Raw genomic sequence first — 10356 nt, 5'->3', positions numbered from 1 at the left:
GGTGGAGGGGAAGAGACAGGAGGCTGCCCTATCACAGCCCAGGGAGAGGACAGGTGGGAGGCTGCAACCGCAGTGTGCCTCCCTGGATGGAGCCAAAGCCACTGCCAGAAAGCCACTGCCAGTCTCAGCAGTGCCCCCATGTGGCCAGACTCACTCGGAAAACAGCTGAAAAGGGCAAGGATTTGGTCTGAACTCCAGCACACCAGGCCAAGTGGGCAACAGGGCAGAAAGGCGAGGAAGCTTAGCGGAGCGTGGGGAGCATCCGTTTCTGGGCATGATGAGTTTCAAGATGCTCATGGGCCCTTCAGCAGAGGGGTCCAGAAGGAACTGGATAAGGGCGGGAGAGGTCTGCACCTTTGGAATTTACCAGCCTACAGGCAGTACTTCAGTTGCCATGGTGACAGCAATGGATGTGTTCATAGGGCAAGTATGTTACATAAAAGAAACATTCAAATTATTTTCCCAAATGTTTGCATCATTTTCCAGTCCCTGCAGTTTTACAATCTATCCACCCCACATTCTCTCCAACATGTAGTCTTTTAGTTTCCAGCAGTTCCAGAGAGTGTGGAACGCTAACTCACTGTGGTTTTAATTTGCATTTCTCTGGTGACCTTTGAGATTGAGCATTTTAGGAAAGACTTGCATATTGGCCATGTGAACGCACCTCTAGATTTCACTCAGAAGGTTTCTAGGAGGGTATTTGAAAGGGGAGTAGGGTGGAAATGTGTGTGGCCAAAGGTTCCTCCCAACTTTGAGGTCTCACATCACATTTTAAAGCAGTATGTGGGCCTTTCAGGCAACAGGCTTGTCATCTCAGAAAAATTTGGGGGTTACCTCTGAGGGCCTGAGCTAAAGGTGTGAGCTTGGAGCCTGAGAAACCTAGGTTTAAACCACCACTTGCTTGCTGGGATGCGGCAGGCTCAGTATTTTCATCTGTAAAATGGGCACAGTATCTTTTTGTAGGGTTGCCATGAGGATTAAATCAGATAGTGTGGGTAAATGGCCAGTTCGGTATCTGGCATATAATATGAACTCAGTTAACAGGAGCAAATGTCATTGGCATTGTTATTAGAATCAAAGATCTGCTGGAGATTATCTATATTTCATAGATGGTCACATGGAGGTCTGGGTTAGTTAAGTCTCCAACCTGTGAATTAGCACAGAGCTGGGATAAAACTGAGGTCTCCTCATTCTCTAGCTAGTTACTAGCCCTCTGACCACCTGTCTCCAGGTTTTCATCACTCATTTATACACTGTATCAGGCTTGGACTAGTGAAAACAATCTTTGTCTGAATCATTGTTTTAGGACACAGAATGGACTCAGTGACAAATTCCAATCTGAATCTCTGTAGTTGAGGATTCTTACAGACAGGGCAGAGCTCAACCTCAGGCTCTTGCCAGCTTATGTTTGTTTGCTTTTTCAAAAAAACATCACCCCCACCCCCCAAGTGATAACTACAGGTAAATTTTGTCCCAATTACACCCATTCTCTTTCCATCGCCAGCCCCACCCCCCTCTGCCTGAAGGACTGGGCGGGAAGGAGCATGACAACTAGTTCAAGGCTTCTAGTTGCTTCACCCGGTATCGTCCATCCTGCCTTTCACATTTGTCTCCCAAAGACACAGCAGATTGGGTTGAGTACTCCAGCGCTGCCTTTTGGAAAAAGTCGTTTACTGTGGAATAACAATATTCCTTTGCTTCCGTTAAGTATTTGGAGGTAGGCCTAGGATCACACCACCTCCACCTGCCCTGGAGACCAGGATGGGTGGCAACCAAGAGGATTCAGGTGAAAAGAATTTTTTAAAATACGAGAAAGAGAAACGTGTTTGCAAACATTCAACCACAACCTTAACGCAGTTGTCACGGGATGACGGTTCTGAAATGAAGCAAGGGAGTGGGGTCAGGAAATTGATCAGGGCCCGGAACACGGCGAAGGTCAAATGCCATCACTCCCGACCCCTTCATCCCAAGAGCTCTCGGTCCGCTCTCGGGCTTTACTGGGCCTGCTACCCTCTTGTCGCCCGATCGGTGTCTCGGTCACTAAATGCCCTGAAGGGTGCGACGAAGCGCCCGCCCCAGGCCACCGCCGAGACCGCAGGCGAAAATGAGCAGCCCTCGAGACGCAGCCCAAGGAACGCCCCGTGCGCCGGACCCGGAAGCAGGCACTTCACGTGCCCTGCGAGAACTTGCCAGGTACCGGCCGAGAGGGTGGGGCGCCTCCGACTCTGCGTGCTTACGTCATCGCGTAGGCTGGCGGGGCCGCGAGATGGGGGAGATGACGTATTGGGAGCGTCAAGCGGCTGTGGGCGGACCCAGGGACTAGGGCGGAAGATAGCACCGCCTCTTAAAGCCGCCGGGGGCCTCTCGGGGTTCCGCCGTGCGGGCCTCACGCCGCGTCTGCTTTAAGAGTCGCCGTGACACGTGTGTGAGGCGCTGGAGACCCGGATGGTGCGTGTGCGGGGCCCGTGCCGAGTAGACGCCAACGCCGCTGGCCTGTAGCCGGGCCGGCTGAGGGCCGGGTAAGCTGGGACCAGGTTGGGGCGGCGCGCAGGCTGGCTGTGGGACTTACCCCGGGAGTTTGCCGCCCGACGCGGGGCGCACCCGTGGACACTCGGGGGGAGACATGGGTGTTTGCGCGGAGCTTGGAGGTCCACGGGTTCTCAGAGCTGCGCAGTCCGCGAGGGGCTCCGGGGTCCACGGGGAGGCCCTGGGGCGTGCGTACGCCAGGGGCTCTGGGGCCCACGGAGAGGCCCCTAAATGCCTGTCCACGAGGGGTTCTGGGGAGGCCCTAGGGCTGCGCCGTCCCCGAGGGCTCGGGAGTCCACGGGGAGGCCCAGGAAGTGTGCCTTCCGTCCGGGCTGCCCCAGGTCTGCTCTCTGCTCTTTCCTGCACTTCCAGAGCGACCCACGGTGCAGGGGAGAGCTGGCCCGGTCAGGAGCCCAGGCAGGCCAGGAGGCAGCAGCCTGTGACGGTGTCGGGCACGGTCGTTACGAACAGAAACGTCATTTATCCAGGGTTCAGATTTTCTCTGGAGTGGCTTAAGTTAGAATCAGAGGGAGGGCATTCGGTTTGGCAGCAGGGCTGATGTCTTATTCCTTTATCTTATTTGTAAGAAATGTGGGAAGGTTCACTCCTGGAGAGAATAATGTTCCTCATGGTTATGGTTAAGGGGTGGGTTCAAGATGGTGAGTTTTTAAAATACCCATTTCTTTGGTCTGGCAGTATTAGGTCTCCCCTGGGGTTCCCGGAGCTAGAACAGCCTCCTAAAATAAAGATGGAAGAAAGGAAAAACATCCTGATCCTGCCTCAGTCCACCGTCTGTAAGGGAGGTGGAGAATCAGGTCTCTGGGGAGACGGACATTCAGTTTGCTCTTTACTGGCTGGGGCCCGGAGCTGGCTTTGCTGCAGAGGCCCCTGTAAAAGTGCCTCAGGGAGGCCCCAGCCTCTGGGACTCCTCCCCACCAGCACGTGGTTGACCCTGTGAGTCTTGAGCACATTTTTTGCTGGAAAAGTGCATTTACAGGGAGGAGGGAGAGAAAATGTGTTTGAATGGCGATCGAGAAAGCTTTGTTTGAGTAGAAGTAGAAATGTGCATGGAAAAGTACGAGCCTAAGTATGAGCCGTTCCTGGACAGTGGGAAACGTGGGCTGGAAAGAGCATCCTGCAGAGTTTTGAAGAGCGTGTTACCAGGTGTGTATATCAGAGGCCTTTTGATGGTGTATTACAAGAGCATTTTTCTCAAGGTGGCTGCACCTTGGAGAGAAATCATTTGTAGGTTGTTGCTTAATGTTTCGGGTGGGATTGGTGATGTAGAGGTTTCATCTTTCTGTCAAAACTGGAAAAATTTGATTTGTTCAGTCTCTTGACTACACATTGAGGAGTGGGCTCTGTAGGGTAGGCGTTCTCTGAGTTATTTATCTCAAATGAAATGTTAAATCTCCCAAGTTCTGCTTATCCTCTAGCTTCAAGAGTTTCCCGAACCCATGTCTCTGCTCATGACAGTCCTCAGCAATACAGGATGTTGACAAGAAGAGGGACATTGTAGGGTGTTTTCATGAGAAAAATCTTTACACATTGACTTCATTCTGAGATTGTGTTCATTGTGTCTTTTTTTTTTTTTTTTTGAGTTAATATGCTTTTATTTATGGACATCAGACATGGTATAGTATCTAGAACTTGCTGTTGAAGTAATGGGGACAGGAGAGGAATTGCCTGATCCCACCCAGTAATTATTGAAGCTGAATAAGGGGAGCGTGGCGGTTCCCTGTGCTGTTCTCTCTACATTGTATATGAATGTTTTCACAGTAAAAAGTTTTTAAGTACCTTAATTTTCTGTAATCATAGTGATTGTGGTTGGTAATTCAGGAAAAAACCCACAGACTTAGCTAGAGTGAAAATTTGGCAACTGTCATTGCACGTTCGGGTTTCTTTCTTTTTTGTTGAAGTCTTACTGGCTCATGAAAACTGAATGTTGGAGATGATTATTATCTCTTACTCTTTGCAAATGCAATGAAGATTGGAGTTGACTAGTGAGTGTGAGGGAGATATTTGTTCATTGGGCTTGTCGCTGGCATGAAGGTTAGGATCTCTAGCGGAGGGCAGGGTTTTCGTATTGTATCCATCAAAATCGTTTGCAGCTAGTTAGCTCAGCTGTCCTCCGCTCTTCCTGTGTCTCACACTATCCGTATTCCTTCTGCCTTAATGCTGACTGTTACCGGAAGATGGTTGGCCTTCCTGCTTGACAGCCACGGAGGAGGGCTGGTGAGATGTTGGGAAGAGAGGTGGCTTCATGTGGTGCGCTTTCATCCCACAGATTCTGACGCCCCTTTTGGACAACACGCTTGCGGCTCTGATGATTTAACGGGCCCAAATCTGGGAAGCACGTGATTTTGAGGGCCCAGCACCCTGCCTACCTAGTCCGGCCAAGTACCTGACCCCACGCTGCAGGAACAGCACTCCCGAGTTCAGACACCCCAGGTAAGCCCGCTAGTGGTCCAGCAGCCATTATTCAGTTTGGTGGGCTCTCGTAGATAATTCTCCTTAGGAAAGCTTCTTTTATTTTTTTTCATGTCAAAGAACTTGTGCTTGCTTGCTTTTTTTTTTTTTTTTAAATGTTTTTACATTTCTGTTCTCTATAGAAATTTTTATAGAAAAAGAAATTTGATCCATATACAGAATTAGGTGCCCCATAACTTAAATCTGGGTGATTTCATCAGAGATTCTGGAGGGAGCCTTTTCACTCCAGCAGAGTTTTGGGTCCACCTGATCAGGAGACAGTTGGGTCTCCTGGGTCTGGCCAGAGACCACATACCCAAGGGAGTCATCTTTTTTTTCTGATGGGAGTGAGTTATATAAGGAACCTCTTATCTAATTGTGACTCAAATAGTCCTTGAGCTTTGGCCAGATGGTTGAGAGGTAGTGGATGGAAAGGAAAAGTGGTAGGTCCACGTGTAGCAGTCAGGGGTGATGGGGGTTTCTGGTTTGTTACACTGCGGTTCCTCAGCTAGTACTCAGCTCTTATCCAGTGTGTGTCTCCCCATTAACCTCACAGGCACCTTTAATGCCGTTCTTATTCTTATTTTATAAAGAATAGGCTCTGGCAGTCACAGTGATTTTTTTCCCTGGAGTTTATAGCTAATCCAAGATGGAATAACGCAGGCATTCCAGAGTCCAGGCTGCCGCCACGCCCCTGCCTGCTCCACCGCCTCAAGCTTCCACATCTTGGGTATACTTTTCTGGTCCTGTTACTATCATATGTCTCCTCTCTCACTTTTAAAAAAGATAGCCTGCACAAGCGCTATCTGATAACGGAAGCAACAGGTATCATCGGGTTTTACATTGGCCACATTAGAAAATGAAGCAGGTGGAATGAATTTTATTTAACCCAGTATATGTAAAATATGATCATTTCAGGGCTTCCCTGGTGGTCTGGTGGTTAAGAATCAGCCCGCCAGTGCAGGGGGCATGGGTTCGATCTCTGGTCTGGGAAGATCCCCAGTGCTGCAGAGCAACTAGGCCGGTGTGCCACAACTACTGAGCCGGCGCTCTAGCGCCCACGAGCCACAACTACTGAAACCCAAGCGCCTGGAGCCTGCGCTCTGCAGCAGGAGAAGCCACTGCAGTGCGAAGCCCGTGCATCGCAACCAGCGTAGCCCCTGCTCGCCACAACTAGAGGAAGTCCGGGGACGACAAAGAAGACGCGGAGCAGCCATAAATAAATGAATAAAATAAAAATTACATTTTGGCATATAACCAGTCTTAAAATTACTGAGACGTTTTACATTTGCAAACTTCGAAGTCCACGTGTTTTACACTTCCAGCACATCCCAGTTTGGACCAGCCTCCTCTCTTGTGTTTGGTGGCCCCTAAAGGCTCATGGCCTTCTTGGTTTTGAAGACTGTGGGTCTGAACACACACACACACACTCTTATCTCACTCATCTTGGGAATTCCTTTATTACGTGGATTTGTGTGTGTGACCAGAGTAGACACTCTGGTTACAAGGTTAGCATTTCCCTGGTTTTGAGCAGACGTTAGCCCACGTGGCCGCCCTTTGAGGGAGACTACACCAGGCGTGATGTCCAGAGTCACTCGATGGTATTTCTTTCTTTTTATTTGAGTTTTGTGTATGTATGTTACTTCTCGTTGCTGCATGCGGTTTTCTCTAGTCGCACAGGCGGGGGCTGCTCTCGAGTTGCAGCGCGGGCTTCTCATTGCGGTGGCTTCTCTTGTTACGGAGCGCAGGCTCTAGGCTTACGGCCTTCGGTTGTTGCAGCGCGTGGGCTTAGTGTTAGGTTGGTACAGAAGTAATTGCAGTTTCAGACCGTGAATTTTAAATCATTATAACTAGGCTTAACCACGTCTTTATTAATCAAAATAGGAACCCTTACAATCAACACATTTTTGCTGATGAGAAAGAAGTTTGTTTATTCCTGTAGCATAAAAAGTCCTTGCTTCAGGATTCAGCGAACTCTTGGAAAGCAGTTTCTGCCTCCTGCTGGTTGCGAAAACGTCTTCCCTGCAAAAAGTTGTCAGATGCTTGAAGAACTGGTAGTCAGTTGGCGAGAGGTCAGGTGAAGGTGGTGGATGAGGCAAAACACTGTAGCCCAGTTCGTTCACCTTTTGAAGCGTTGGTTGTGCGACGTGGTCGGGCGTTGTCGTGGGGAAGAATTGGGCCCTTATCTGTTACACCGGTGATGGCTGCAGGCGTTGCTGTTTTTGGTGCGTCTCGTCGACTTGCGGAGCATACTTGTCAGATGCAATGGTTTCACTGGGATTCAGAAAGCTGTGGTGGGTCAGACCCAGCCACAGACCACCACTCACCATGACCTCTTTTTGGTGCAAGTTTGAATTTGGGAAGTGCTTTGAAGCTTTGTCTCGGTCCAGCCACTAAACTGATGGTTGCTGGTTGTCATAGAAAATCCACTTTTCGTCGCACTTCGCAATCCAATCAAGAAATGGTTCGTTGTGTAGAATAAGAGAAGATGACACTTCAAAATGACATTTTTTTTCCAGTCAGCTCATGAGGCACCCACCTTCTGAGCCTTTTTCACCTTTCCAGTTTGCTTCAGATGCTGAAACGTTGAGCTCTTAGGCAGCTTCTTGTGTAGTTGTGAGAGGAACAGCTTTGTTGATGGCTCTTAATTGGTCATTGTCACCTTCCACCAGCTGGCCACTGCGCTCCTTATCATCCTGGCTCTCGTCTCCTTTGCAAAGCTTCTTGAACCACCACTGCGCTGTACATCCGTTAGCAGTTCCTGAGCCAAATGCATTGTTGGTGTTGCAAATTGTCCCCACTGCTTTATGACCCACTTTGAATGTGAATAAAAAAAGGCTCGATTTTGCTTTTTGTCTAACATTTCTATAGTCTAAATGTAAAATAGCAAATAACTTAATTCATTAGCAAAAAAAAAACCAGAAAGCGAGAAATATGTATTAAAATGATGTATAGCATAATCACATTTATGTAAGAGTGTATTTCCAGTATCAAACAGCAAAGTGCAACAGTGCAAAACCGCAGTTACTTTTGCACCAAGCTAATAGTTGCGTCACACAGGCTCAGTGGTTTTGCCACAGGGGCTTAGTTGCCCCGAGGAGTCTGAGATCTTCCTGGACCAGGGATCAAACCCATGTCCCCTGCCTTGGCAGGCAGATTCTTCATCACTGGCCCACCAGGGAAGTCCCTACTCCATGCTACTTCTTGAAGAGATGACATCAAGAGGGTAGTCTGACCTCCTCGGGGAGGTCTGTCTATTTAGCGCTGTTGGCGGAGGCACTGTGTCTGTTTTGAGAGGAGAGGGGTGGATGCTGCTGTGTCTGAGCGGTCTCATGTCTTCCGCTTGCTCTGTAGGGTTGGCGGCTGATCCAGAGCTGCTTTCATGGTGGGACCCATCCCTAAGGCCCAGGAGGGGTTGTCAGAGGAGGGACCCATCCCTAAGGCCCAGGAGGGGTTGTCAGAGGAGGGATGCTCTGCTCCCGGGGCCTGCTTACCTGCTGCTCTGTGTTCTCCTAGTCCCCCAGTGATGCACCATGCCCATCGTGGACAAGCTAAAGGAAGCCCTCAAGCCTGGCCGCAGGGATTCGGCTGATGATGGGGATCTGGGGAAGCTTCTGGCCGCCTCTGCCAAGAAGGTCCTTCTGCAGAAGCTGGAGTTTGAGCCGGCCAGCAAGAGTTTCTCCTACCAGCTGGAGTCACTGAAAAGCAAATATGTGCTGCTGAACCCCAGGACAGAGGGAGCCGGGTGCCACCGGAGCGGAGATGAACCGCCGGCCCGGAGACAGGGTACAGACGCAGAGGGTGGTGCCAAGGGGGCCCAGCTGTGTGCTGACAGGCAGAGGGACGAAACACTGACTGGTAGTGGGAACAGAAACAACAGTGTGGTCAGCTGTGAGGGTCGGGCATGGGGCCAGTAGCTTTTAGCCGCAGAAGTAACAGAACAGGGTTGGTGAGAGAGCGAGCTCTGTCTCGAGAGGTTCAGGAACAGGGCTTGGAAACTAGAAGGCGACGTGGGTGGGGTCAGCGCCAGGGCCTGCTGACTCCAGCTGTCCTCGAAAGCTCGTGCACAGAGGGGCTCTGGGGCTCCAGGCCAAGGCCATTGAGGAGAGCTGTGGGGTCACAGGCTTCCTCCTGGGCTCTGGAGTGAGGACCCAGGTACCCCCAGATGCTGCCTCCTGAGCTTGCGCCTGTGGACTGTGTTGGGGCTTGCACATCAGGCTCTCCTCTATCCTGTCCCCCCACTCCAGGCAGCGAGCGCGCCTACGAGAGCTGTAGCGACGGGGTCCCCGCGCCCCAGAAGGTGCTCTTCCCGGTGGAGCGGCTGTCACTGCGCTGGGGGCGTGTGTACCGCGTGGGCGCTGGCCTGCACAACCTCGGCAACACCTGCTTCCTCAACTCCACCGTGCAGTGCTTGACCTACACACCGCCCCTGGCCAACTACCTGCTCTCCAAGGAGCACACGCGGGGCTGTGAGTGAGCGCGGGGCTGGGGCGGGCTGTTGCACACGTGCTCGGCTCTGAGCGTGCCCTTGCCGTGGAGCCGCTGTGGGTGCTCAGGACCAGACTTTCCCTTATTTGGACAAACCCGTGTTCTCGTGGTGCTGCCATTCTTAGCCTGGGTCAGATTTAGGAGTCAGGTTCATGCTACGTAGTGACTGATAAATCGTAAATTTGAGGTGCGCCACCGCAGGATGGGCAGTGGAAGAGAATCCAGGTAGAGTAACGGTCTCTAAACTGATCTGAAAGTAATCACCTAGACAGCAGAAAGGGCTTTTGGAAAACACCTCCAAAATACGTACGTTCAGTTATCACATCCATTATAGTAGCACCATTTTTCGTGCATCATAAAATGTTCTCCAAAGTGTAAATTGAATATCAGTAAACTAAAGATGAAAGAAAAGATAACTTCGCCAAACAGAACAGAACAGAAAGTCTGACTAACCTTTCAACCATTAACAAAATTAAATCAGTGGTTAACTTTTTTCCCATGAAGAAAACACCAGGCTGAGACAGTTAGCGAATGAGTTTTACTGAAACTTTTAAGAAACAGATCATTTCAATGCTTCACAACCTCTTCCAGAGTAAAAGAAAAAGAGAGAAACTTCCTAGCTCATTCAGTGAGGTTCTCTTGATTTGGGTAACAAAATTAAACCAGCACAATACGAGAAAAATTATAGTTCCATCTCGTTTGTGAATATATATGTAAAAATTCTAGGTAAAGCACCAGCAAATTCAGGAGTCTTGTAACCACTGTGAGCACCTTGTGCTCATGCTAGAAACGCAGGGATGTTCTGATGTCAGACAGTCTCCACGTGTAATTGTGGAGCGAGCGGAGCACAGCAGCTACGGGAGCACCCCCGAG

General features: G+C 50.2%; 1 protein-coding gene across 2 annotated transcripts in view; it reads left to right on the top strand.

Moving 5' to 3' along the window:
- Positions 1-2362: 2362 nt before the first annotated feature.
- USP36 (ubiquitin specific peptidase 36) overlaps positions 2363-10356 on the top strand; it is a 32735-nt gene continuing 24741 nt past the window's right edge. Inside the window, exons 1-4 of one of the 2 annotated variants that reach the window (XM_055575282.1) lie at positions 2378-2519; positions 4814-4977; positions 8512-8781; positions 9243-9464. In XM_055575282.1, coding sequence (XP_055431257.1) covers positions 8529-8781; positions 9243-9464 — 475 coding nt within the window. In that variant the 5' untranslated portion in view covers positions 2378-2519; positions 4814-4977; positions 8512-8528. Of the gene's footprint in view, positions 2520-4813; positions 4978-5913; positions 6253-8511; positions 8782-9242; positions 9465-10356 lie in introns of those variants that run through there. The other variant, XR_008712853.1, reaches the window with a different exon arrangement.

Source organism: Bubalus kerabau, chromosome 4 (assembly GCF_029407905.1).
Source record: "Bubalus kerabau isolate K-KA32 ecotype Philippines breed swamp buffalo chromosome 4, PCC_UOA_SB_1v2, whole genome shotgun sequence".
NCBI lineage: Eukaryota > Metazoa > Chordata > Mammalia > Artiodactyla > Bovidae > Bubalus > Bubalus kerabau.
Note: the sequence above shows the minus strand (reverse complement) of the source record. Positions and strands in the feature narration are given on the sequence as shown.